The sequence below is a fragment of the Canis aureus genome, chromosome 34 (genome assembly GCF_053574225.1).
Source record: "Canis aureus isolate CA01 chromosome 34, VMU_Caureus_v.1.0, whole genome shotgun sequence".
Classification (NCBI taxonomy): Eukaryota; Metazoa; Chordata; class Mammalia; order Carnivora; family Canidae; genus Canis; species Canis aureus.
Window position 1 is genome coordinate 22,950,152 of NC_135644.1, and position 27,287 is coordinate 22,977,438.

Below are 27,287 nucleotides of genomic sequence, written 5' to 3' on the forward strand. Positions count from 1 at the left end.
GTTACTAGTAATTTTAATACATTCTTCATTTGAGTCAGTTTTCAAAATATGTTTGCATTAAAAGTAAAATAATCTTATGGTTTAGAATTATTAACCATTGAATTGATCAGTTGCTTTTAAAACCATTTGACTTGATTATACCATTGTTAATTCAACCAGTCCCCTACTGATGGACATTTAGGTTGTTTCCAAATTTTGGCTACTACAAATAATGACAGAATTAATTGTGTACATGTATGTATATTTTTGGAAAATTATCTTCAAGGTAAGGGTCTATAAGTGGGATTCCTGGCTCAAAGGGTAAATGCATATGCAACTTTTTTAGATACTACTAAGCTCCCCTCCTTATGGTTTGAGCCATTTTACGCCACCACCAGCAGTGTATTAGATCTTTTCTCCAAAGCCATGCTAACAGAATGAGTCAGTCTTCTTGATATTTATGATTATGATAGGCGAGAAGTAGTACCTCAATTAGTTTTAGTTTGCATTTCTTTTATTATGAATGAGTTTCAGGTATTTAAGCATTAGGTTATTTCTTTTTTTGTCAACTGTCCATTTCTTATATACAATTTTTTGTCTTTTCTTTTTCAAATTTTAAGATAAGTGGCACATCTCTTCCCAGCAATGTTTTGTTTGTTTGTTTGTTTGTTTTTGTTTTTGTTTTTTGTTTTTTGTTTTTTGTTTTGCTTTTTCCTGATTTTGTCATGCCAGGTTTTGTTGTTGTTTGTTTGTTTGTTTATAAAGCACTAAATTTGTCAAGCTTTTACTTTATTGATTCTGAATTTTTGAATCACTATTAGGAAATCTTTCAGCATTCTAAGGTTATAAAAGAATTCTTTTTTTAGAACTTGAATAGCTTTAGAATCTCTGTCACATTTTAAGTTTAGCTTGGTTTACAGTGCAAGATATACACTTAATTTATCATTTTATCAATGGCTTTCCAGTTGTTCTAACATCATTTATTAGAAAGTCTATCTTTTCATCAATAATTTGAGATACCACTTTTATCACATACTAAAGTTCTTTATGTGCTTGAGTACATTTCTGGACTTTCTATTCTGTTTTGTTACTTATCATTCAGAATCACATTGTTTTAAATATACAACAAACCTCTAATATGAATGCTCCTTTGACATTAATTTTCAGGAGCTTGAGGTTATTTCTTGTTAAACATTCTTTAAGAACTTTAGAAACAACCTGTCCAGATAAGGAAAAGATTCTGTTGTTTTTTTACTGGACTCACATTAATTTTATAAATATTAACATCTTTATGGTGTTGAGTCATTTTATACAAGAATTTTATATGCATTTTCAAGTCTAGCTTTTGTGTCTTTCAGGAGTCTTTACAATTTTTTTCTACTCTTTAGTTTCCTAACTTGGCATTTGGCTTTTCGTTATTGCTGAAATTTTAATTAGGACCTTCTCTTTCCTTATATCTTCTGATTATTTTTAAGGCTAGTGACTTTTTTTCTGAGTATGTTAACTTTATATCCTACTATCTTACTGAGTTTTCTTAAATTGCAGTGGCTTATACATTGACTCTCATGAATTTTTCAAGTGTTCTATCTGATAGAGATTGTTTTACATGTTCCTTTCCAATTCTCATACATCTAATAGTTTTCTCTTGTTTTATTGTGCTAGCTATTACTGCCAACATATTATTAAAAAAGAAATTGATGATAAACAACATGCCTTGTTCCTGATGTTTGTGTGAATGGCAAGTGTTTTTCATTAATTCAAATGATAGCATCTGGGTTGAGTTGTATGTGTTCTATACTTTTAAGGCTTTCCATTACTTTGTATTTATAAAGAATGGTGTTGAAATTCATAAATTGTCTTCAGTATCTGTGGAAATGAGTGTAGCTTTCTGTTTCCTTATTTTTATGATTCATTTTATTAATGGGGTTACTAACATGGAACTATTCTTGCATCTCTGGAAGTAGTCATATATGATCACGATGTATTTGATTTTGTAATATGCTGCTGAATTCTTTTTATCTAAAATTAATTTAGGATTTTTACATCAGTATTCATTAGGAAGACCAATCAGTAGTGTTTTTTTTTAAGATTTTATTTATTTATTCATGAGAGACAGAGACAGAGAGAGAGAGAGAGAGGCAGAGACACAGGCAGAGGGAGAAGCAGGCTCCATGCAGGGAGCCCGATGTGGGACTTGATCCTGGAACTCCAGGATCAGGCCCTAGGCCAAAGGCAGGCGCTAAAGCACTGAGCCACCCGGGAATCCCAAGACTGATCAGTAGTTTGTATGTGTGTGTATATGTGCAATTTCATCAGTATTGGTATCAATGTTATAATTCCTTCAGAAAATAATTTGGAGATTTTTTTTTTCTATTTTCTATGCTACAGAACTATCAAATAGTTTGGGGATTATCTAAACTTTAAAAGTTAAGTATGACTCCGCTAGGAAATCATCCAGGTCTGATACTTATTTGTAAAGTAGCTTTTTTTTTTTTTTTAAGATTTTATTTATTTATTCATGAGAGACACAGAGAGAGAGAGGCAGAGACACAGGCAGAGGGAGAAGCAGGATCCATGCAGGGAGCACGATGTGGGACTCGATCCCAGGACTCTGGGATCACCCCTGAGCCAAAGGCAGCTGCTCAACCACTGAGCCACCCAGGCATCCCTGTAGAGTAGCTTTTTGACAAATTTCTTTCTTTTTTTCTCCAGAGGTTGGACTACTCACATTGTCCCTCTCAACTAGTACAGTTTTGCTAAATGTTATCTCTCAATAATTTTATGTAGGTTTTAAAATTTTATTTAAGTAGTATTATGCAAAGTAGTCTTTTATGATTTTTTAAAAATCTTTCTCAGTTCTATTTTCCTGTTATATATTTAAAGCACTTTTTAGTTTTTGTTTTAGTTGTGCTTTTTAAATATACATTCTGGAGTCAGGTTTTCTTTTTTTTTTAAGAAGAAAAATAATGCTTCTAAAAAAAGAAAAAAATACTTTTTATTTGTAATTATAATAGATACTTGTATTTACTGATAGAACTACTATGCTTTTTCTTAGTGCTAACATATTCTATGTTAAATATACTCTCTTAAAGCATGTCTTTATGTTATGTTCTTTGCTTTTCTAAAAACTTAAACTGTGTGGTTTGAGTTTATTTTATCCTGTTTTTGCTTTTATTTTGGTACTTGAGAATATTTGTATTTTTTTCTAGTAGTTATCTTTATAAAATAAATTTGATATAATGCCCTTAATCTCTCCTCCTTTTCCTCAGACACTGTATTTTGATTTCTTACTATGAGCGAGAATAAAATTAGCCTGTAACTCTTCTCCTCCCCTTTCCACCATATAATTTTAGTTAATGATATTATCTGTTCTAATTCTTATCTTTGCACTCCTAAGAATGGTCTTCTACCACTCAGTTTGTCAATTTAAATGATATTACTTGATTCCTAATTTTTACCAACAAGGTACTCAGCTTATTCTAGATCTCCTTCTCCTCTCATTTTGTTTTGTTGCAGTATTTCTAGCTTGTTTTGTCCTTAAATTTCTAGTGAAATATCAATCATCACTCCTAGTCTCCACCCCACCACCACCTCTAAGAAGTGATGGTTTTCCAAACTGAGGTCTTGTGCACTTTCGTAGTCTCTCTAGTCTCTACTAACTAGTGCTCTGACCATTCAGGCTATAGACCTACTCTCAGAATTTCTAACACAGGGTGAAAAACCTGTGGGTAAGCCATATTTGATATGTGTTCCATCACTCCAAGAAGACCTTTATAGACCCTTTTCTTCATTAAGTTTCTGCCTAACTCCATTGCAGTGTGCTTTCCTGAACCAATTCGCTGCTCTTAGGAATTTATTTCCCTGCCTATATGTAAATTAAAGTGTGTAATGTCTCTGTCTCTAATTACTCTTTAGGCATGGTTCAAGGCTACTTTTACTTGTTTCTTTTATTGATCTTAATGGTTTTTAGGAAGATCCATGAGGAAATTGGAATTTAAGTATCTGTTATTGTCTGTGGGGAGCTGGAAGCCTTGTCATGAAACTTTAATATTTGAAAAAAGAAATTGTTACCCAAATATAAATTTAGATAGCAAACTACATCATTAAACCTAAGTATAATACTAAATCAGATGCGTACCAGCTGAGAATTTTTCATAGTATCAGTTACTTCCTTAGGTATGTGCAAATGACAGTACAATATTTTGTTAAAGCAATATTGGAAGAAATAGATTAATGTAATGATTCCAATATACTGAATATCTTACTCTGAATAATATCACACTCAGGGGAAAACTCTTTATCAATATCACCAATGTGTCGGCCTCCCAGGTGACATATTTAAAAACAAAAATGAAGTACTTTAAAAAAATTATTGCAATACCAAAGTTTTGTTCCTTTAAGTTGATGACTATTTTTATTTCTTTATATTTCCCACTAACCAATTCAGTCTTTATTGAATGATTCCTGGGAGTATACTTTAGGTAATGTCAGCCTGTGTTTGGTCATGAACGTCAATAAGATCTTTTGTTTCGGGGGATGCTTGATTTTATTTCTCCATTGTCTTCACAAATTCTTCATTTTCCTATAGAACTGTTATCTTGCCTGGTCCATCAAATTGGATGGAAGTGAAAAAGAGAGGGGTGTTTCAGCAGCATAGCAAATCAGGGGGGGATGTTTTAAAAATATTCATTTCAAACTGAAATACAATTGGAAAATTGAAACTTTGATTCTTTGAATGAAGATAATCTATACAGTAGCTTCCCAGGATGTAACACATAATCTATGCAATTTTACACTGTGATTAAAATAGCATCTCATGTGTAAGCCATAGCAATTTCAGTAGGATTGCTTTTTATTTTGTGAATATAAGTGGTTTCCCTACACTGCAGCTGTCACTCCTATAGAGAGTATTGTAGAAAGTATAAATATGCAAATAATATTGTTTCCAGAGCATTACAGAGGTCCATTGTTTACAACCAGTATATTGGATTTGATTATACCCTTCTGTCATTTTATGCTCTGGAATTTCCTTGACTTGATGTCAATTTTTGAAGAGTTGATTGTTAAATTAAGTGGAAAAGTTAAAAAGAGATAAATTGCACGTGGTAGCTTCTGATCCAATTGCTATTTAGTTTTGTTTTTTTTTTTTTTTTTTTTTTTTTTTTTTTTAGTATTATTTCTGACTTTGGGAAAAATCCTGCTGATTTTTTTCCTTAAAGTACAGTTTTACCACCTGTGTAAAATAGTGCTATTAGCTATTTCGAATGTTGTTCCAGTGGTGACCACCAAAACAAACAAAAAAAAAGAAAGAAAAGCAAATCTGATACACCTCTTTTTTGCAGAACACCTTAACCTTCAGAATGCCTATTTTCATATCTAAGTAAGTAATATGTAAGTGTGTGGGGGTTGGGGGATGGGTGTACAAGCCCTCGAGTGTTATGATTTAAGTGAAAGTAATGGAGAAAAGGCTACCATTTGTTTAAGAAGATGTGGTTTTCTGTAAATGTAACTGCCTCTTCTGAAATGAAGACAAAATAAAGGTTTATTTATAGAAAAATATGAAGTGAAAACACAAAAAATACGGATGAGAAGAAAGTGAAATATTAAATTGAGATGATTAAGTAATAGAAAAGAAGCTAAGTGTATAATACAAAAGATATATCATAAAAAGGGACTATGACAAATTGGGTTGAGAAAATTCTGGACACTTGTTGTGTATCGAATGAAGTGGTGAATCATTTCTTAGTACAAATATCTAATTTCTGGGTCAGGAGCCCTACACAACTAAAGTGAGCAGTTTCCTCTAGGAAAAACTATTTTTTCACAAACTTATTCTCTGTTGAAAATATAGAACCAGCCACGAATAGATGACTTATGTCTCCTCAAATGAAGCAAGTACAGGAGAGAATATTATATTGATAAGTCTATCAAACTGATAAATACTGTGTAATTGAGGCAACTAATTGCTACACAAAAATATAAATGCCAAATAAAATATATAATTAAGCCCTTTTTTCATTGATGGTTTCTTTAAAAACCCTAAAATCTGAAGAATGGAAATAATATCAAATAGAAGACAAAATTGTATTTTTCCTACCCATTAAAGGGGGCCACATCTAAAAATTAATAGAATGAGGAAAATGCATTCTCTTTTTTTTCTGCTCTAATATCTGTTGCTATGAAATATTTGCACAATGTGGAAGATAACTAAATATGTGTTCTTGCTAATCAAGTTTAAGAGACTTTCACTTTATTATTTTAAGTAAAATATATTTAAGCTTCATTTTAAATTATTTACAAGTATATTTGGGTTTTATATGTCTTCTATTTTATAGCAGGGGTCTAGGATCACCAGTCTGACTCACACACACACACACACACACACACGCATGCACATTTTGCTTGATAAAAAGTTTTTCATGGGATTTAGGAGGACCTCAATTAAACAAAAAATTTATTGATTTAGCAATATACAACCAAACAGCAAAGGCATTGTATGTTTTAATCTTATTTTAAAATCTGAGTCAGTTTGACTCACTATAAAAGTTGATCTTAAGCTCATATCCCCAAGAAAACCTTAACTAATACATTTTCACTTCTCTTATCAGTTAAAGATAATTTTTGTTTAAATGTAAATCTACTTAATTCATTCTTGCCATCACTGTCAAAAATCTGTGAAATATTCACACTTTACTAAACTTACATATTTCCCAACAAGAAAACAGGCCTACATCATTTCTTTTATTTACAGAAAAATTATGAACTTTATCTTTTATTAATTTATAAATGATTACACTGAAAGTCAAAACTATACGTGAGATCTTAATTTTTTTCCAGATCTTTCAACTTTATCCCTTAGCAAGTATTTTAAACTTTTGTCAGGCTTCTCATGACTTTTAACTTCCAATCAACTCATTTTTCCCCACAGATAACCTCACCTCCCACGCCTCAGAGCAAGGGGGAAGGTGCCAGTGGGAACTCCTTTAACAAGCCGACCCTCAACCAAAAAGTTTCCCAACAACATCAAACCGAGGCTTAGATTCCACTTGCAACCCACTTTCTCTTCCATCCCTTCAAAGACTGTCCTCACCAATCCCAGCCTCTCCACCCTATTGGCTTTTTCCCTTTTGCTCACACTCATATGGCTAAGAATAGCCTGTAGTTCAACAGATATATTGTTTAGATCACATAATACTTCCTAAAAGTTTCAATTAGTTAAGTTTGTTGCCAACATCTAAAAATTGGAAAACTACATGTAAAAATGAAAACTCTGGCTGATTTTGGAAAAACATGAGTATCTGACTACATGTTTGCAATAAACCGAAACAGAATACTGGCCACACCTTTGATGGGGTGTGCACTCTCCAATTTGCCACAATCCTCACCTGACCTTCTTGTCTGTTTCTATCTGGCTTCCATCATTTTTGTTACTTGTCTCTTCCTGTCGGCATTTGGATTTTTCATATCTACACACTCATTTTCCTTATTTCCTTCGTTCCTCTGCTCACTACTATACGTGAACTCTCTGTTGTGCTCTCTCCATTGCCTTCTAGATTGAATGTACCTTATTAAATCTGATCCTCTTTGTTCTTTTGTGTTCCATGACACCGTACTCCTTTGTTTCTTTTGAGCTCTGTGACAGCTAATTTAGTACCATTTTCCTATTCCCCTTACTCTGTTCATGAACGTTGTTTGTTTATCCCCCAGAGGCCCCTCTTATTATCCTTCTCTTTAGCCATTTTATCTATATACCCTGGTTGGGCAAACTCATCTGTGATCTACAGGGTAAAGACGCCTCCGCAAATCAGCATCTCCAGTCCATACCTTCCTCTAGACTTTCCTTATTACTTAGAACTTCATATATTCACCTGCCCACTGGGCATCTCTTTTGGAAGATTTTTAAATACCTAAAAAAATTTAGCATTTCAGGCTGAGATTTGTCTTTCCGTTTCCAAATGCCATCTGCCCATTCCATCAAAAACTCTTGCTCTTTCTTTATACATCTCAAATGGTGTCATCCAAGCTACCACAGCTGGAAACATGGGGATTATGCTATGCTAAACCTCTCCTTCTCTCTAATCCTCTCATCTCCCAACCAAAGAGTGATCAAATTTTGTCAAGCACCCTCTGTGGAAATCTCTCTCACACAGCCCGCAGTAATTGCCTACTAGGGCCCCAACACATTTTTCATGGGCTGATGCACTGGTCTCATAACTGATATCCCTGCTTTCAGCCTCTTTGGCTCAGGATCAAACGTCACACTACTGTACATCAAATTATAATACCCAGCTTTGCATCTCCTTTAAATGATTCTTTGTTACTAACAAGAGGCAATTCCAAAACCCTGCACATTATACAAAATACCTGTGGCAAGACCTCTGCTACTTCTTTAGCTTTATATCCCATCACTTTCCCCCATCACATCCCATGTTTTATACCGCCTTGTTTGTATAACATGGTATCCCCTCTGTTAGAATGCTTTCATCCCTCCAGCATACTTTCTCTAAAGAACTCTTCATCTGTGAAGCATTCCTAATTTGTCCAGATAAATTTACCTTTTCCTGCCTCTGTGACATCATGGTACCTCACACCTGTCTTTACATATCTGTTTGCCTAGTGGACAAGTAACATAAATGATCGGAGAAGGCCATGAATAAAAATAGAGAGAAGGGTGAGATCTGTGGAGAACTGGAAAACACCTACCTTATTTAAAGTGGCCAAGAACCCTTCAGTTCTAGATCACAGCAGGGATGTTGTATTTTCTTCCATGCAGTCCCAATCTTTTGCAAATAATAAGCATCCAATACATTTTTGTAGAATATGAAAACAAATGAATGTTATTTTTTATTGAGTAGTTTTCTTTTTAAATTTTCCTACTGAGTGAACATTAGCCAATGATTCTCCAAGTGTGAGACCATCAGCATTACCTTGCAAGATGTTTGAAACACAACTTCTTGGGCCTTACACCAGAAATGCTGAGTCAGGAACACAGAAATTCAGCAATCTGTGTTTTAACAAACACTTCACATCACTCTGATAGCCACTAAAGTTGGAGAACTACTGGTCTAAGTTAATTAATGTTTACATAAAACTACAAAGATAAATTTTAAATGAAACTAAAAGTAAAAATATAATAAAGTTAAATTTTATAGTCTCTTATTCTTACAGTTCTTTTCAAAAGTGCATTTTTTAATCTAATTTAATCTTATTAAGGTATGACAAAGGAGATCCCATTATCTTTGAAATGATTGAAATTATAGTCTCCAAATCAAAAGAGAATGTCTACTTTTATGCTTATTAAAATAAAAGTTTGAATTACTCTAAGAGCTTCAACTGAAGCTAAGTCTATGCACACAAAATGCAGCTGATAATTTAGGCAATTATCTAACTAATTTAAACCAGTAAAAATGTATTCATCTGCTTTGGACCCAATATTCTGAATAATTGACACATAAAATATATATTTGCCTGAATAGCTACATTACTCCCTCAAATTTGCATCTCAGTTTTAAGACCTCAAGCTAGGGAACAAAGAAATTTTCTATATGCTGGTTTATAAAGGGGCATTCACAGTGTTTTTACTATTCTCCATTGGAGCTGAAAGTTATTCTTTAATTCAAAGATGAAGAGCTGCAGTAGTAATATAGAGTTTCTCCCTCAGTGAGCATTACTGTAGAAACAATCTATTATTCAGATGAATTTAATTAAACGTTTCACAACGTAACTAATATTTACTATTATCATAGGTTTGGAGGTTTCCTTTTTTTAAAGGTTAAATTTGATCTAGAAAAGGAACTATGACATGGTTGCTAAAAGAATCTGGGAAAAGTTCAGTCACAGGTTGCAATCAATTTTACTTTTCCTCCCTAGGATTTGGGCAAAATACATATTTCTAAGATCAGGAAAATTGCTGGTAGTCGAAAAAATTTTGTTTTATCTCTTTATTAACAAAGAATGTTAATGACCGTCTAAATCAGCATATTCATGCCAGAGACTCCTCCTGTGCATATCATTTGGAAACATTTGTTACCTAGCAACACCCAAATCAGGGACAGTGCCTGTTTATACTGCATTTGGGCAACTGGTGTCTTTAACATTTGTGTTTGGAATGCTCTATCAAAAGAGTCCTCGTCAATGTGATGACTCTACAGTCATGCCAGGTCCAGTTTAAGTTAAGATGTTTTTACAGTTTGACAATTTAAGGTGTTTCCCAATTTGAATGGCTTCTTTAAGTTGGCATTTGGAAAAGGAAGAAATCTATTGAAGAGAAACACAGTAACAGCACCAATAAGTGAAATATTGATATATTAAGTGGTTATCACATAGGAACTTTTTTAGGTACAAATACTGCTGATGTATTTGCTTTCATTTCCAGTCCCTCTCCACTGAGAGAGTTTAACCTTGAGTGGCTAAAAGCAGCCCACCACCCTGTCCTGTTTTTTGCCTTATCTCCCTTATCCCAAACCTGTCTTTTATTCTTTGCTTTCCTGATGACTTGGCCAAGTGCTTCTCAGACATCATCAGCATTTGTGAACCTGTTCCAAGTTCTCTGCTGCTGCTGCAGCTCCCGTAATTGCTGTCACCACTACTATAGCACTAACTTCCCCAACTTCCACTTCCATGCATGTGTGCCATGGGCTACTGGGTTAGAACTCACTTTTTTTCAAGACTCTAATTTGGTCTTACAGTTACTGCCTTAGTGTAAGTTGCTGCCTTTTCTTTGGTATCTCTCACTCTAGGAATCTCCCAGGAGTGTTTCTTTCAAGGAATACTGACCACATTTGCTCCTTTAAAGTGTCCCAAATTTAGCTTCAGGTTTACTAAATGGATGGACTCCCCAGTGATCTTTTTCCCAGTAAAACTACCAACCACTGCCTTCTTTGACAATATTATGAGTTGTTCTAGCAGCCTGTGGGCAGCATCATATACTCATTACTACACTTAGGAGTAGGAAATGCTCATCTCCTTGCAGGGTGCCTCTGTGGAAATTTTTCCCTAAAAAGACAAGGCACATATGTCAGTTACCTTCCCTGTTTCTCCCATCAAATTTGTTCGGTTGCTCTTTCCCTGACTCAGAGATTAAAGTCATGTTTCTCTGCACATTCAGAGCTATTTGGCTGGAGAAAATCCTCACAGTGATGTTAAGGCTTCCAATTTAAGTGTCAGATGTGCGAACACCATGATTTTAGAAAGGTACATAGACAGTAATTCACAAATCCTTATGTTGTATGATAATAGCTGATAGTAGACCTAATTCAGACAATAGATTTTTTTCAGACCAAAATCTGGGTATCGTTCCTACTCTGCATTGTGGATACTGTGCTGCTCAGCCAGACACCTTCCCCAGGACTGGGACAACCCTGATGCTGGGAATATTGACTGCTGAGTGTCCACTGCTCTGCTTCTCACTGAGAATTGTAGGTCAAAGCAGAGAACTTCTTTATGTAGATTATGGGTCTTCTTGTGGGGTGGCTATAGCAGGTGACTGGCTGCTGCAGGGAGAAGAAAGCCAGATATCTTTTTTTTTTTTTTTTTGGTTTATGCAACTTTATTGAAGAAAAATAAATCAATTACTAGCAGAGCTATTAGTTGATCACTCATCCATTGACAATTTTGCATCATTTATTCAGTGCTATATTAAACAGTGTATTGGAAGATAGATTAACTAATAGCTCCAAGCCTCCTAACAATTTAAATGAGAATTACAGATATCTTGACTTGAATTTGCTATCACTCCAAAGGGCTGTTCTAGCTCCGGGGCTCCCAGGAGGGCTGGCTGAAGCTCCCATTGTATTTGCATAAGAGTTTAACTGCCTCAGCCCAATCCAGTCTTCCTCCTTTTCTTCAGGCATAGCTCCTGAGAATACTGGGTCCAACCTCTCACCACTTCTACTCCTTTGTGAGGGGAAATATCTCTGCCCATGGTTACACAACATCCCTCATTTCCCGCTCCTTGTGCATGTCTCCCCCCTTACCCTGCGGTATCGTCTAGTTTGCATGACTTCTTGAACTAAAGTTTCTCTCTACTCTTTAGTCCATAATTCAACTAAGCAAAACCAGGCAAGAGTAAATTGTTTCTGATTTATATTTAACCGGAGTTTCATAGTAAAATTATTAATCAAAGTTCTAAGGATTTGCAGAAATGAAGAAAAGTTGAATGAAAGGACTAATTGGGAATTTGTAATTATGAGGAAATTCAATGATTAGGAATATATGGAGGACCTTTTGGAAATATTTGTTTTTCTTCAAGAAATATTATTTATAATATTCCTAGATTGATTCTTAAATTAGAAAAATTGTTTTCTTCCAAATTCAAATAGAAAGAACCAGCTCCCAGAGGAAAGGATAAAAGAGAAAGAGAGAAATAGCAGTTCAGATTGATGAGGTCTTTTCTATTCGGAAAAGTTTAGTAAAAAGTCCCATTACCACAGGAGTTACGGTAGAAATGTAGCTGTGATCATTATAATTTTGTGGAAACTATGATTAGCATAAATATATAAGCAAAGAAACTCAGAACTAGAAGGAATGTTAAGAGTTAACTAATCTTCGGGGAACTCCAGGGGAGGTTAGCAGTAGAAGGTTAGTAGTAGAAGGGTTTTTGTTGAGGTGGGGGATTTTGTTATTCATCCTCTAAGATCAAAAATAAAATTGTGTATATGCATTTATCTACATTTAATTAGAAGTGAGTAATGAGTCTCATTAAATCCTCAATTTGAATGTTTATGGCCCAAGAAAACACCAAGTCTTGGGTAAAACTGAAATTAAATAAAAGGAACTGCTGTTTTATTCTGACTTTATCCTGATTTCCTGTTTGGCCTTGGGCCATGTATTCAACATGTTTGTGTATATAGATTGGAGTCATAATTCCAGGCTTTTAAGACAATGATAATGGATTATCTATGTGCTTACTTGAGTGAGAAGTAAAAAGCTCTCAGTTAGATATGACGCAGGATACACGAAGATGAAGCTTCCAAACTTGTATTAGGCAGCTCCCTACAAGGGATATATTCTGAGAAAGACACTGTAGCAGTAGTTCATTCGTGTGTGTTAGAAACTTAGGTACGTCTTAAATGAAAATCCTGTTCGTGTAAGCAGTTTATCAGTACTTAAAATTATTTGGGAGAGTGTAAAAAAACTAGTAAAAACTCTTACTCTGTTGTTCTTATGTCAGATTTATGAAACACTTTAGTAGATAAAAGGCTAAATGGTGTCTGTTTTAGTAGTTTAAATTAGAAAGCAAATATAGTACAATTTAGAGACAACTTATAGGGGCATTTTTCAGTGTTAAGAACTATGACAGGATTATACTCATCTATGTTTTATATTTCATGCCTGAAAGTGGTAGCATTGAGCAAAATTCTCAATGTGTATTCTTTCCGGATGAGCTGCAGTTAGACAACTAAATCTGTAATGCAATATAACATGGTCATATGAAGCTAGTGATGCAGAAAAGACCATCTGCACCACCTTGGTTACAAGCAAACTACAGGAGCAAACTAAATGCCTTGTGAGGTCATTAATTTAAGAAAGGCAGTGAATTGTTTTTAAAGGAGGAGGGTAATGTAACTGATGAAAAATGAATAAAAGTAGGCATTGACCTTCAGTGCATTGTAATAAGCTTGCAGAATTGATTTGCAAACTGCTTTATAAGTCAATTCCATGTGCATTAAAAACTAATCAAGTGACTTTGATGCAGTTCAGTGATTTTTAACTTGGCAATTTACTTGAGCATATAAGAGTTGTTGGTAGAATTATGTAAGAATGCTTGCAAAACAGTTACTGTGATACACTGTTGTTTAATCTTATTTGCGCAGATGGGTTACTCTCATTTACAATCTATTAATCTAGAACTTTAAGGTGAACATATTTGGAGTTTGTCTGCGGATTGTGTCATGTCTTTTATCAGAAAGATAAATTCTGTTAACTACAGTATTCAATACTGTATCGTTAAATAGGAGTTATTGTATTTAACAGTGTTAACTACTGGTAGCCCACAAATGACAGCTTACGATAATAAATTAGCCTGCTTAATTCTAAAATTTTCTGTAATGGGTGTTTTGTGTAAAACGAGGAGTTTGGAAGCACTTCTGTTCTAAGACCAGAATGGTACCAATTACTAACCTCTGAAAAAGGCAAACTTAACAGTAAGAGTTGCATCAGGTACAAAGGGCAAAGGAGAGAGTTCACCATTTCCGTGAGCTACTGACTTCTACCCAAGCAACCATTTTTGGTAAAAATGGGTCAATACAATTCCAGAAGGCTATTATCTAATTAAGTTGGTCAGAGCAATTAAATATCCTGGTTTTCCACAGTCAGAATCGAAGCACCTTATCAGATTAGCCTCTGCTTATAGAAATTCATTTGTCATTCTCAGACATTCTATCAGAGGTGGGATTTGGTAAGCAAAATAGTCAAGGGCCCTTCCCTCATGAGGCCCGTAGTCCACTGGGGGACAGAAATGTTCATCAGGAAAAGGGCTAGAATTGGAGAGATAGATCATGAGATTGGATTTGCTATGGGATTTTGAGGCGTCTCTGACTTTTAAGTGACGATGTCAACGAGGCCAAAAGATATGCAGGTTTGGAACTAAGAGAGGAGGTCTGGGCTAGAGATGTAGATTTATGAGTCATTAGATTAAATACGGAATTGAAAGTATGTGTGTAGGTAAGACCATTTACTGGAAGAGTGTATTTAAATAAAATGTAGAAAAGTCCATGAGTTTTGAGAATGTTCTTCCATGTTTTAAAACCATCCTCAGGGTATTGAGGAAAAGTTCATAGTAAATGTATTAAAGGTAATGGTGCCCGTGACACTTAAATAGAAGGAGGTAGATAATATTGTGGCCCAAAGACTCCAACTGACTGACCAGAAGGGCAATGTGTACTTGTCAAGCCATGGGGCAGTGTGGACGTAGACTATCGCACTGACAATAGGATTTACAGACTCTGCATTTTCTTGGAGACAATACTTAGAAAAGCTTTGAATCACACAATATGGTTTAGATGTTTCATCTCTTCATTTCTTTTAGAAGTTTCTCATTATATCTTTTAGAATTTTATAAGGAATTAAATGCTTGATGTAACAAACAATAAAGATATATAAAGAAGAATGCAATACATTACCCTCCCCTACTTCTAAACCCACTTAGCCAGTCAACATTACGAGTTTGGTGTGTGTCCTTCCACATCTTTCTCTACTGCTATACAATTTCTGTGGACAAATGCAGCCTTTTATTATTATTATTTTTTAAGATTTTATTCATTTACTCATGAGAGACAGAGAGAAAGAGAGAGAGAGAGAGAGAGGCAGAGACACAGGCAGAGGGAGAAGCAGGCTCCATGCAGGAGTCCAACACGGGACCCGACCCCGGGACCCCAGGATCACGCCCTGAGCCAAAGGCAGGTGCCAAACCACTGAGCCACCCAGGGATCCCTAGCCTTTTATTATTATTATTTTTTTTTTTTTGATAGTCACATAGAGAGAGAGAGAGAGAGAAAGAGAGGCAGAGACACAGGCAGAGGGAGAAGCAGGCTCCATGCACCGGGAGCCCGACGTGGGATTCGATCCCGGGTCTCCAGGATCGCGCCCTGGGCCAAAGGCAGGCGCCCAAACCGCTGAGCCACCCAGGGATCCCGCCTTTTATTATTTTTAATGAAATCTCATAAACATATTAAACTGAAACTTGCTTTTTCACCTAACACTATATTTGAATAAACCCCTAATTCTAATCAAAACATTATGTATGTATATATGTATATATATAAAGTATATATAAAAAGTATATATAATAAGTATATATATATACTTTTTAAAAAGATTCCAAAGTATAAAAATGCCATAATTTATTCAACCATTCTCCCTTCTAATGTATATTCAGACTGTGTCTTGATTTTGTGCCTTTGTACTAGCCTATAAATGAGAGAATGCTGAGTAAAAGGAAAAAAGTATGTATTTTCATTTTAATAGATATTGTACAATGACTTTCCAAAAAATTTGTGGCTATTTGCACTCCCACTAGCAAAGCGCCACAATGCTCACCAGCATTTTTGCCATCACTACATGTTATGTGCTTGATTTTTTCTTTTTTTAATTTACTGCTAAAGTGAGGAGTGGAAAATGATAGGCTCTTGTTTTTATTTGCATTTTTATTGCCACTGAGTTCATGCATTTATTAACTAGTATTGTAATGTTAATACCCGCCTTTTAATGTTAGATTTAGTTGTCCTTCTAAGCATCAACCACTGAGATATGTGTAACATTCAAGCCATAGTCTCAGATTTTGGAAGAAAAAAATATCAGGAAAGAGAAATTCTTATATTTACACCTCTATCTGTAGCCAAAAGCCTTTCAAAACTTTCAAATGGAGTGAGGAATGTTTTCATACACAATCGACCCCACTTTTCCAATCTACATCTGACTCACAGTGTTATCTAATAGAAACCTTCTAGATATGACAGGCCAACTTATCCCCACCTCATTCTCTTCCTTCTTATTTCCAGTACTATAACCTCCTCCCCCATGTATGTACATATGCATTATAACTTTTCCTCTGTTTGTCTCTTTTACATACGGTGCCCCATCCCTTTTCTTTTCCAAACTGTATTCTACGCTTCAAATTTCCTTAAAAATAGTTGTATGGTGTTTTTAACAATATGGGATATCTAATAATGTGTAGTATGTCTTTATCAAAATAAGAGACTTGTGTCATCCAAGTAATGCTTTTATGTCACTGGAGTATATTTAACCATCAGAGACATTATTTTACTATTATTTTACTATTTTCTTACTGCTTGTATGGCGATTCATATTAGTCTCAGAAGTCTTCTATAATATCCCTCATTCCAACTATAAATGACTTAATTAAGTATTGTTATTAACTCTTTTTACATGTTGTTTAAATTTAAGTCAATGATACTTGTTCATTTGTCATAAAGGGATATGTTTACACAATGTGTAATATGTGTAAGTGTGTGTATATATTTGTCTTGTAATAATGTTTTTTTCTGTCTCTATAGGGAAACTTTTTGGGTTCAAATTCCCTGCTCTGAGAGTTCTCACTTACAGAAAGCAGTCTTTGCCACAAGAAGACCCTGATGTGGTAGTAATCGACTCATCTAAACAGAGTGATGATTCAGTAGCCATGAAGCACTTCAAGTCTCCTACAAAAGAGAGCTGCAGCCCCTCAGAAGCAGATGATACAAAAGCCTTGATACAGCCCAGCAAATGTTCCCCTTTGGTGAATATATCTGGACCTCTTGACCATTCCTCTCCCAAAAGGCAATGGGACCGACTCTATCCCGACATGCTGCAGTCAAGTACCCAGCTGACTCACTCCAGATCAAAAGAAAGCATTTGTAGTATACGGAGGGCTTCTTCAGTTCATGACATAGAAGGATTCAGTGTTCACCCCAAGAACATATTTAGAGACCGACATGCCAGTGAAGGTATGTTTATTTTTTTAAGAAATGGAAATATATATTAATGGATAATGAAAGGTAATTTCCATATTGTTTTTATTTTTGACATTAATCCCTATGCCTTGGGGGAAGAAATGTGAGTAAACAATGGCAATTTAAAATGAGAGCCATACATTCAGAGTTGTTACCGGTATCCTCTTTGAACCATAGTGAATAATTTGGTTTCTTCTGGCTTCTTTTCTGTGTTTCTGAAATGGTATGATAACCATTATCTGCCTACTTTATGGAGTGTTAATTAATGCTTTATATAAAATATGCTCGGGTGATGACCCTATCATCTCAAGCATAATTAATTTTGCTGCATTTAGCCAGTAGGCAAGCTCTGGGCAGAATGAGTGGTGTGCCTTCACAGGCCTCTTTTATTAATCAAGTCTTTCCAAAGGAAGAGGTGTATAAAATGTGATGTACTGAGTGATCAGAAAGGTATACATGATGACTGGGTGGGGCGGAATTAGGAAGGAGGAAGGGGAAATGTGTAGGGGGAAAAAAAACAAACCCAAACCCTGAGAGTATTGAAAAACCAAACTTGAAAACTAAAGCTAGAGCAAGTCAGAATTCACTTATTTTTCCCTGGCCTCTTGGTGTTCACCCTCTTGCTTTAGCCAGTAGAGAAAACAGCAATGCTCAAAAGACAGTGACCAAAAAAATTCACCATTAATGTGATGATTGTCAACATTTACTGATTATTTACTGTGTGTGAGGCAATGTAAAAGCTTGACACACATTAACTCTCATTTAATTCTTCCAACAACTCTATGAGTTAGGCATTATTATTAAGCCCCGTTTGATAAATGAGGAAAGTGAGGCTTAGATTTGCTAAAATAAATCATTGGTCCAATACAGAGGACCAGAGTCGGCTTTCACACCCAGGACCACCCATCTCCAGAGTCCACAATCCTCCATGAAGTGCTTTCTTGTCGTAGAAGGAGTCTGTAGATCACTGAACTTTCCCCCAGGGTTGAAGATGCAGAGTACCTATTGGATGGATGTATCCATCCCACTTTTCTGAATTCCAGGAGTTTGGGTTCTGGAGAGGCCCACTGTCCTTTCCTGTGATATCCCTTTCTGTGTGTGCCCATCATCATGGCTACAGCTGTGAGTTTTCTTCTCAAAACAGAAATCTGATCACTGGGCTCATAGTGTAGGCTACTAGGCCAGCTGGCCACACTTAATTTTCAAGGTTTTCTAGCTCCTTCAAGATTCCTTCCCCTACTATAGATTCTGTTTTAAACTTGCACAGAGATAATTGCTTTTTCCCAAATCACACATTTTCTTGCTTCATTAGTTTGTTCTGACAGAAATAACTCTTCCCCACTTTGTCCCTCCTCATTCTGCCTCTCATAAGTGTAAGGACCCATTTCCCCTTCCCAAACCAAAAGAATTAAACGATTTCACACCTGATGTGTACAAAGCAGTATTTGCACATATTATAGCATTTATTGCATTCTACCTTTATTCCACAGTATAAGCTTGTCATTTCTGTTGGATATGCAAAGCAATAATTATGCTTCTGTGAGCTCTCCCAGTGCAGGAATCTGGGCATAGTTAGCTCTGCAGCCTCCGTATCACAATTGCCTTCTTCATGGCAGGAACTCAATAAATGTTGGTGTGAAATTGAAAGGATGATGCTCATGAAGTATGTTTCAAAAATCATACACAACAGGAAATGGTTATATTCCATAATACTTGAATTATGTGGGGGAGCTTTATTTAAAAGGCACAGTGAAGATGAGAAGGCAGAAATGATGAAGGAAAATGAAGTGGCAGGAAGAATTCGAAAAGAGATAAATCAATATCACAAAAATAGAAGGAAGAGTTTTCCATAGATAAGTTTGAGAAACTGTATATGGTACAAAAGCGATTAGTACATCCATTTTAATCTATAGTCTAAAGAAGAGCAAAAAGGAAAGAAAAATCAAGGACAATTCCCAGACTGAATAATCATCTAAGGCCCCCATACCATATAGCAATGGCATGCTCAACATCTCCTGACTGAATGGAACTTCTGAAATTTGATCTTTGAGCAATGAATCCCAAGGGGTGATTCAGATAAATCCAGCAGGCTGATTCAAAGGACTGACATACATTTTAGTTAGTCCAGTTAGCGTAAGCATCTTTAGGAATCATACTGACTTCTGAAATTGGCCTTATTGCCTGAGTTACAGTATAATAACATTCTTATATAATAAATGATATACGATCAGAGCATAGTACAGACTTCGCCTGTCGCTTGACAGTGGTGCTGAGTAGGTTAGATCAGATCTCATGATTTCACTGTATTTTCAATTCTCTGTTGTCTCTGTTTAGTACATAGTTGCTGGAACGATTATGGGAAAGGATAATCTAACATTTCTGGACTTCTCAATTCAGGACCGTCAGTAGTGAGGTCATCCTTGATTTTCTTCCCGTACCCAAGCTATGTTATTTTCCAAAAAGGTATCACTTCCTGGCAGATGCTCCAGTCATCTGGCTATTGATTAGTAAATTCAGAGAGTAGTTGGTAGTTCAGCTTTAGAGCAATTTTAGCTACAAAATCACTGATTGGCATAGAAGAAACTATACCTCCTAAGGCTGCATAATTTGATATATTTTAGAAACTGAGCTGCTGACAAAGAAAGATGGAAAGCTTTTTTTTAAATGCATTATTATTTTTTTACCAAGTGTAGTTGACACACAATGCCACATGTGGATGAGAAATTTTTTAAACTGATTCTAGTTTCATGAATTCGTGTGCCTGGTGAGCACCTGAAATTCCACATGCAGGAGATTTTGAATTCAGATTATTGCCTCCTCATTCAAGAAGAGGAATTTCCTTCTACATAGGCTATCTTTATAGAACTTTAAGTAATTTACAGATACAATAGTGCATAATATTTTACATTATCCATCTATTCTGTATTATCAAGTACCTTAGAACTCTACTTCTCAAACCATTCATGGTGAAGGACCAGAATTTTTTCTAATCCGTCCCAAATGAATACATTTGTAAGTATTAAAAAAAATGCACTCTTAGAAAAATGAAATAAAACAATAGACATAGAAGATATAAACCCCTATTGTTTTATTATTAGATTGACCAGACATAAAATTGCTTTGTCAAATTGCTACAAGGCTCTTCACTCTGATTTCTGCACTTACATTGTCATGGACAGATAACAAGGTCTCAACCGGCCCCATACAGACTGCATGCTCTTAGGATGTCAAAGCAGCAGTAACTATGTAATGCAACTTCCAGTCAGGGATTTGGGGAGTTTGCAAATCTTTATATATAAATTTGAGGTTTGATAAGTAATGTTATAATTTTTAACTACGTGCAAGCAGTCGTTATTTTACTAATGACTTTGGGGCCCTGCTTCTGATGGAGATAATTAATTCTATGTAATCAAGATCTCTCCATTTATTTCTATTTGCCTTTTTATGGTCCCTCAAAGAGGGCAGAGTTGTCATGTAAGGTCACAACTTTGTGTATCTCTGTCAAAGGCAATGTCTACACTAGCAATTCAATATACCAACTATTGAAATTGCTTTGATCGTAAGCTTTGAAACAATGAAGATATATCCCAAGATTTTAAATAAGCACCGCATTAGCATAGATGTCAACAAATGTTGAACAGATTTTTCAAATCTTGGATATATTTGAATGGTTTTGACATGACTCCATTTATTTTAAGCTTGTTTGTTTCAAAACTAGTAATGCATATTTTGTTAGTAGCAAATATGCATCAAAGAGTCAGATTGCTAATCTCAAAATAATCTGAAAACACTCCAATTTGAGACTTGAAAACAGCTCATGTTAATATAAATGAATTTCTTAAATATTTTAGGTACTGAGTGCCTTGTGATAACATAAACTTAAAAATCTCACGTTACTTTTAACAGTCAAATCTTTCAGTGACTTCTTACAATCATTTTTGCCTACGAATGACTCTTTGAGTGCTATGTGGTATTTTCAAAATATACATTGAAGAACATTTGTAGGAAGGGCAGTTAAGAGAATTCTGATTAATAACTCAAGTTGGATTATTAAGGTAAGCTGTTGTCTTAGAAATATTTTTCCTTATTACTTTACTAGGTTAAATCATATGAAAAAAATTACTTTACAATACCAAATGTTGCACAGTCTTTCTTTGTAAATGATGGTTGAAGTGACACTAACATTGGCTTCTGACAAGATTGAAAATTTTTATCACAACTGTAGGCAGCTGGGAATGCCTTTCTCTAAACCGTCATAATTTTAAAATCTATATCTTGGAATCCAGTTAAGTGAGATAAATGTTTCGCGTATTTAAACATGCATGCTTATGATGGCAGATATCATTTTTGGTTTATGCATTTTACTGGATTGAATAGTGAAAAATGCTAATTTCAAAGATGCATTTTCAGTCATTATATCCTGTTTACTCCTGATTGTTTTTACAGAAGTAATTCAGTGTATATAACATAATTTTAGTCTTCTTTTTATATTTCTTTCTTTTTTTATCCTTATGTGCTCAAAACAGACAATGGTCGCAATGTCAAAGGTAATGTACGAACTCAAATTTCATCATCTGATGCTCAAAGTGCCCCTTTACTTGGCATGTTAACTCGCCTGCTGTATGCCCTGTTCAATGCAACATCATGCTGCCCTTAGCTAGTCCAGGTGCCTGGTGGAGACATCATGGCTTGATTTTGTTGGAGACATTGTTACTTTCTCAGCTGTTCGCCAAAAAGTTTATGAACTCCTTTTTTCCTGCAAGAAGTATAAAGCTAGGTTGACAATGAACACTTCCTGAATATTTAAACCATTTGGAAAGAAACAAATATCAAGCTAAATATATTCCACTGTGAAAGAGGCACATAAGCCTATTTCAGCCAAAAAAAAAAAAAAAAAAAAAAAAAACCCAAAAAACAAAACAAAACAAAACAAAAAAAAATCGAGTGCAAGATTAAATAAAGTAATCAAAGTGCTACATGACAGTATCACTTCACTTGTTCCTCTTTTGTTTCCTTAAAACTAGTTTCACGTTCCTGGATGGCAGGGGGTATGGTTTTAAGCTTACTGTAGTAGTAAACTGTACATGCATGAGAGTCATTTCTATTTTTCTATATTACATTTCAGTCATTTTTAATTGTGTCCTATATTAGTCTGAAATCACTGGCATGACCTATAGCTACTGTAGGGCAATGTTTAAGTGGGCAATACCTCTGGATAAATCTGGATTTGACTAAAATTTGAAATTCACCTCTGTTTTTTCTACTATATCATAGTAGATACAGGAATTCACAAAATATAGTAATCATATTATTCTCATTTACTTGAAAACTTTTGGACTTAGTCTTTTAACATAGGCCATGCATGCTGCCGTGAGTGTGCATATAGTGACAATGACTCATTTTGTGCATGTGTGTTGCATGGACACGTCTCCACCAGTAACCGTCATTACTTAAAATTCACTGTTTTGGCCTCTTCTGTATGTCACTGCTACTCTGATCACTATGAAGTTTTGTATATTGATTTCTCAATTGCTTCCCTAATTAAGTCAGAGCTGCTCACAGTTATGAATTAATAACAGTAGACACTAAAGCTGTTTTCTGGTCAGCCATCCAGGGTGATTTGAAAAGAAAGGAAATTGTGGCAGCTTCTCCCCATACCAATTTTATTTTGCAAGCACTTCAAAAAGGGTCTGTGCAGGTGACCTCCAATAGCAGGATGGTACTTCATCTACATGATTATTCTATCCTTGGCCTGTCTACTGTAATTTGTAAAAGGGAGCAAATTAGCGTCAGCTGTGATGGTGATTTGCATCGATATAATTCAGGATATAATGTCAAGAAACAGAATACAGATACCTCTTGCCAACTCATCTGTATGAAATATGACTGGCTTTAGCATTTAACAATTAGCAATTAATTATTATTAGACATTGATTTTCCAGTGATCGTTTAAATGCAATGAGAAATGAATCTAATTTTTCTCAATATATAGAAAACTGAGCTTGCTTATCTTCCAAGCTAGTAGTTCACACAATTGCCATTCAAACTACATTAATTTTATTTTTCCCTCATAAATGAATCCATTTAATCTCCAACTCTTTTCCCTCAACCTTCCATTTTTTAACAGCTATAGTCTTTGAACAAAAATAAATTATCAAAATCAGAATTTGGGATTAGGAAACTCTAAACCATTGTCAGAAGTTTTCACATGTTAATACTTATGAAGTTAAATTCCCAAATTAGATTTTTTAAAACGTGCGAATTTAATTTTAAAATGAACATAAATGTATCCTCCAAAGTTTCCCTTATTTGTTCAGACTCTGGTTTTGAAACTATCAAAAAATACTTAAGTGTCTGGCTCTTTAAGGTTTTCGCAGAACAGGGGCACCTAGGTGGCTCAGGATTTGAGCATCTGCCTTTGGCTCACGTCGTGGTCCCAGAGTCCTGGAATCGAGTCCCCCACCAGGCTCCCTGTTTTGTTTCTAAATCACATTTCAATAAAAACTTTAAAAAATAAAAGACAAATTTCTATACTTCATTGTATACAAATCATAGTTTTCAATATCCAAATCACCCCAAAATAATTTTTTACCAAAATAAAATAAATAATTCCAGCAGGACTTCAAGGCTTACGAGGGTGTTGGCTAAATCCCTGACACAAGTGGTAGAGAAATTTTTACCTCCTGAAGATACCATTCTCTTACTTCCTTGGGAAATCTATTTTACTGCCTGTTACACGAAGAGCTAATCTAAATCCTTCTTGCTGAAATGCAATTTTCTTCCCCCTTTATCTATCCTGAGTGGACAGAGATACCAGCTGGTCACTTTTAATCTTGATGGAATATCACAGTATAAAAACTGCAAATTGGTACTCGGTCTTTTCTTCTAAAATGGAATCATTTCCATTTAACCTTCTTTCCTAGGATTAATTTTGTTTCCACTTAATAAATTTCCTTGGCACTCTGACTTTTTGAAATAAGACTTCAGAGATCTAACTGTAACCCATTATCAAGAATTGAAAAAGTTATTCAAATATATTGTGTATGCTGTTTATATGTATGTACATAATTTTTTAAAACAATTTCTTTGATATTATGAGAGGTGAACCTAATCCTGCCTCACTCACATATTAACTGATTTTTACCTCCAATTTAATGGTTTCTCTGCTATTCTGCTTTTCAAATCATCCATAAAAATTAACCCCACTTACCCTACTTAGTAAATAGGTCACTAATATAAGTTTGCCCCTCTATGCTTCCACTTCCTTATTATTTCAGGTAACTCCGTATCCCACTGACAATGGTATGTTCAGTTCCCATCTTGTCTATGAATCTGACATATGAATCAGAAACAAAACTATTTGGAAGATTTATTACAACTTTCACCTCCTTAAGCCACAAAACCTATCAGACTTAACAAAGAAAATCAACTCATCTGATACAGCTTGTTTCTCTTAAGCTACACTAGCCATTACCAACTTTTTGTGACCTTATAAGAATTTGCAAATTGATTTTCAATGGTGATAGTTATCTTCTGAAAATTGTGTGTCATGCACTGAAAGAGACAATATGAATGTTGACCACAAATAATATGATCACTTCTTGTCTATCTTTCTAAGTGTTAAACTGGTTGCCAGTGTTTTTTTGCAAAGTCCAATTACTAGACGCTTCATTTGCATTTTTTTAGTGTTAAGTCACTTCAGCAATTTACATTTTTATTTACATAAAGTTTTATTAAATTTTAGCCCAATAAACTCAGTAACCTAAGAAATATTATATACAGACCTGATGATTTAATAACAATCTTAATTTTTTTTTGCTTTCCTTCTTTTGTGTCCCATTTGATCCTCGAGAGCAACAATCTTAAAAAAAGAAAATAGCATTATTATTTTTTTAATTATGAGATGTCCTTAATTATATATCAGCACCATCTAAAGGAAAATATATTCTCTTTCAGCTTCTTGTAACTTATGATAAATTCAAATAACCTCATCATAAAAATTTTAAATATCTTTAATGTAAAATTCTTCCCAGTTGTTGCTTTAGCCTCTGGCTTGATACCTAAATTCAGGATATTTCTTTGGAGCTGGAACCTGGCCTATTTAATATTTAATCGGACATTTGTAATATATTAGAGCTTTATCCAGCTGTTGGTTTAGTCTACTTGGTCACCTGTTTTTCATCTCCTTCTAGTATACTGGAACGTTTAACCTGGTCATCCATTACGCAAATGTTTCTCTAAAGAACATCAAGTTCCCCTTTGCACTTTTGAGTTTTACCTTCCTTTCTATTGAATCTATTATTTCCCTTTATTTCTGCCCATTTATTTTATTTAAATTCATTTACTTTGTTTTTCAGGTTATTCTCCTTTCTTTCATTAGAATCCTAAATCCCATCTGTTCATGATCACTCTCAGGGAGGCTGCCTTTCACCTTTAAATCCTCAACCAAGGCCTCTCTGAATATAGACCTAGGAGGTAGGAAACCCTGTATTCTGATTTCTAGCCCTTGATGCTTATTCCCCTTTGGCCTCATAGTCTGTTTGCTTAGGTTTAAAATTATTAAAATAAGAATATTGTGAATAATTAAAGTGTTGGAAAAAATTTCACTAGAATTTGGATAGGTTTTAGAGGAACCTAAGCTAATGCTGATCATCTTGCAGACTCAGACTTCTGCATATAAACATTTGCTTTAAAATCAGTGGAAAAAGCATAATGATCTTTGTTATGCAGGACGAAATAGATTGTAAATATCTTATCTAAGTAGCGTGTGTGAATTATTTTAAGGAACATTTTAGGTTTTGCTGAATTCTTTAAATGGATAGATTTAAAAGAAAGCCTAGATTAAATCTTTAACATTAAGAACTTAAAAAAAGAGAAACAGAATAAAGTAACAGTTCAGAAAGGTTATCTGCCAGTAAATATGAGAAGCTAAAATATGGACTCAATGAAGTTATAATATTCTGAGGGCAAATCTGAGTATGACATGTATTGACCAGTGGTTTCTCAGCCCTATCAGATCCAACGTCCCTTTGTTTCTACAATATTTTATTTTTTTCATTTTACTATCCTGTAACAATATTTAGAGATAAGTTAACCTATTCCTAAAAGATCAACACTGTTCTTTAACCATAATGTAAAGGAGGAATACAAGAAAAGCAGTTGATAATAAAATGATATTTTTCTCAATGTGTTGATGTTCAAACATAAGTACACTAGAAGATATAATGCAATGATCAGACATTTAAAAAATGGCTTTTAAGAGCATTAAGTTGTCCAGATAAGTACTGGATAAGATGATGGAGCAGGAGTATTGGTAGATAACAAAATAAAAACCACTATTGGAATAAATAATAACAGATCATAATTATTTATATATGAATTTTAAAAACAGGAAATAACCAAATTGAATTATGAAAAATACACCAAGATAAACTGAGGGAAAATGAGGAAGTATGATATTCTCACAAATGAACTGGCCCTTACCAGCTCAGTGTAATGTTAACATGATTCCCTATGTGATACTAATGAATCTCACTGAAGAAAGAAATCCCACCAAATGTCAGAACATATAGTCTTCTTCCAATATTCAAGAAAGGTCTTGCCGACCATACACATTCCTAAACAACGGGTTGGAACAAGAAATGGCAATCGAGACATTTAGGTGAAGTTGTGGCAGATCTCTAGAGAGTTACCAAAGTGAGACTGGAAACCAGCAATTGCAAGAAAAATAATTTCAAATGTTTAGCTCTTACTACATAGTTTCCTTTAATTGAATCATGTATAATTTTACATATATAGAGAACAATAATATGAAATCTTTTTGAAAGATATGTTATTAATGATTTTCACTGTGATTCT

The 27,287-nt window shown here is 34.7% G+C and overlaps 1 protein-coding gene across 2 annotated transcripts in view; it reads left to right on the forward strand.

Annotated features, from left to right (window-relative positions):
- The window catches only part of KCNH7 (potassium voltage-gated channel subfamily H member 7), a 480,585-nt gene that overhangs the window by 325,702 nt on the left and 127,596 nt on the right, over positions 1 to 27,287 (forward strand). For both annotated transcript variants that reach the window (XM_077883017.1, XM_077883018.1), the window contains exons 4-5: positions 16,995 to 17,423; positions 21,956 to 21,976. In XM_077883017.1, the coding sequence (XP_077739143.1) occupies positions 16,995 to 17,423; positions 21,956 to 21,976 (450 nt within the window). The remainder of the gene's footprint in view (positions 1 to 16,994; positions 17,424 to 21,955; positions 21,977 to 27,287) is intronic.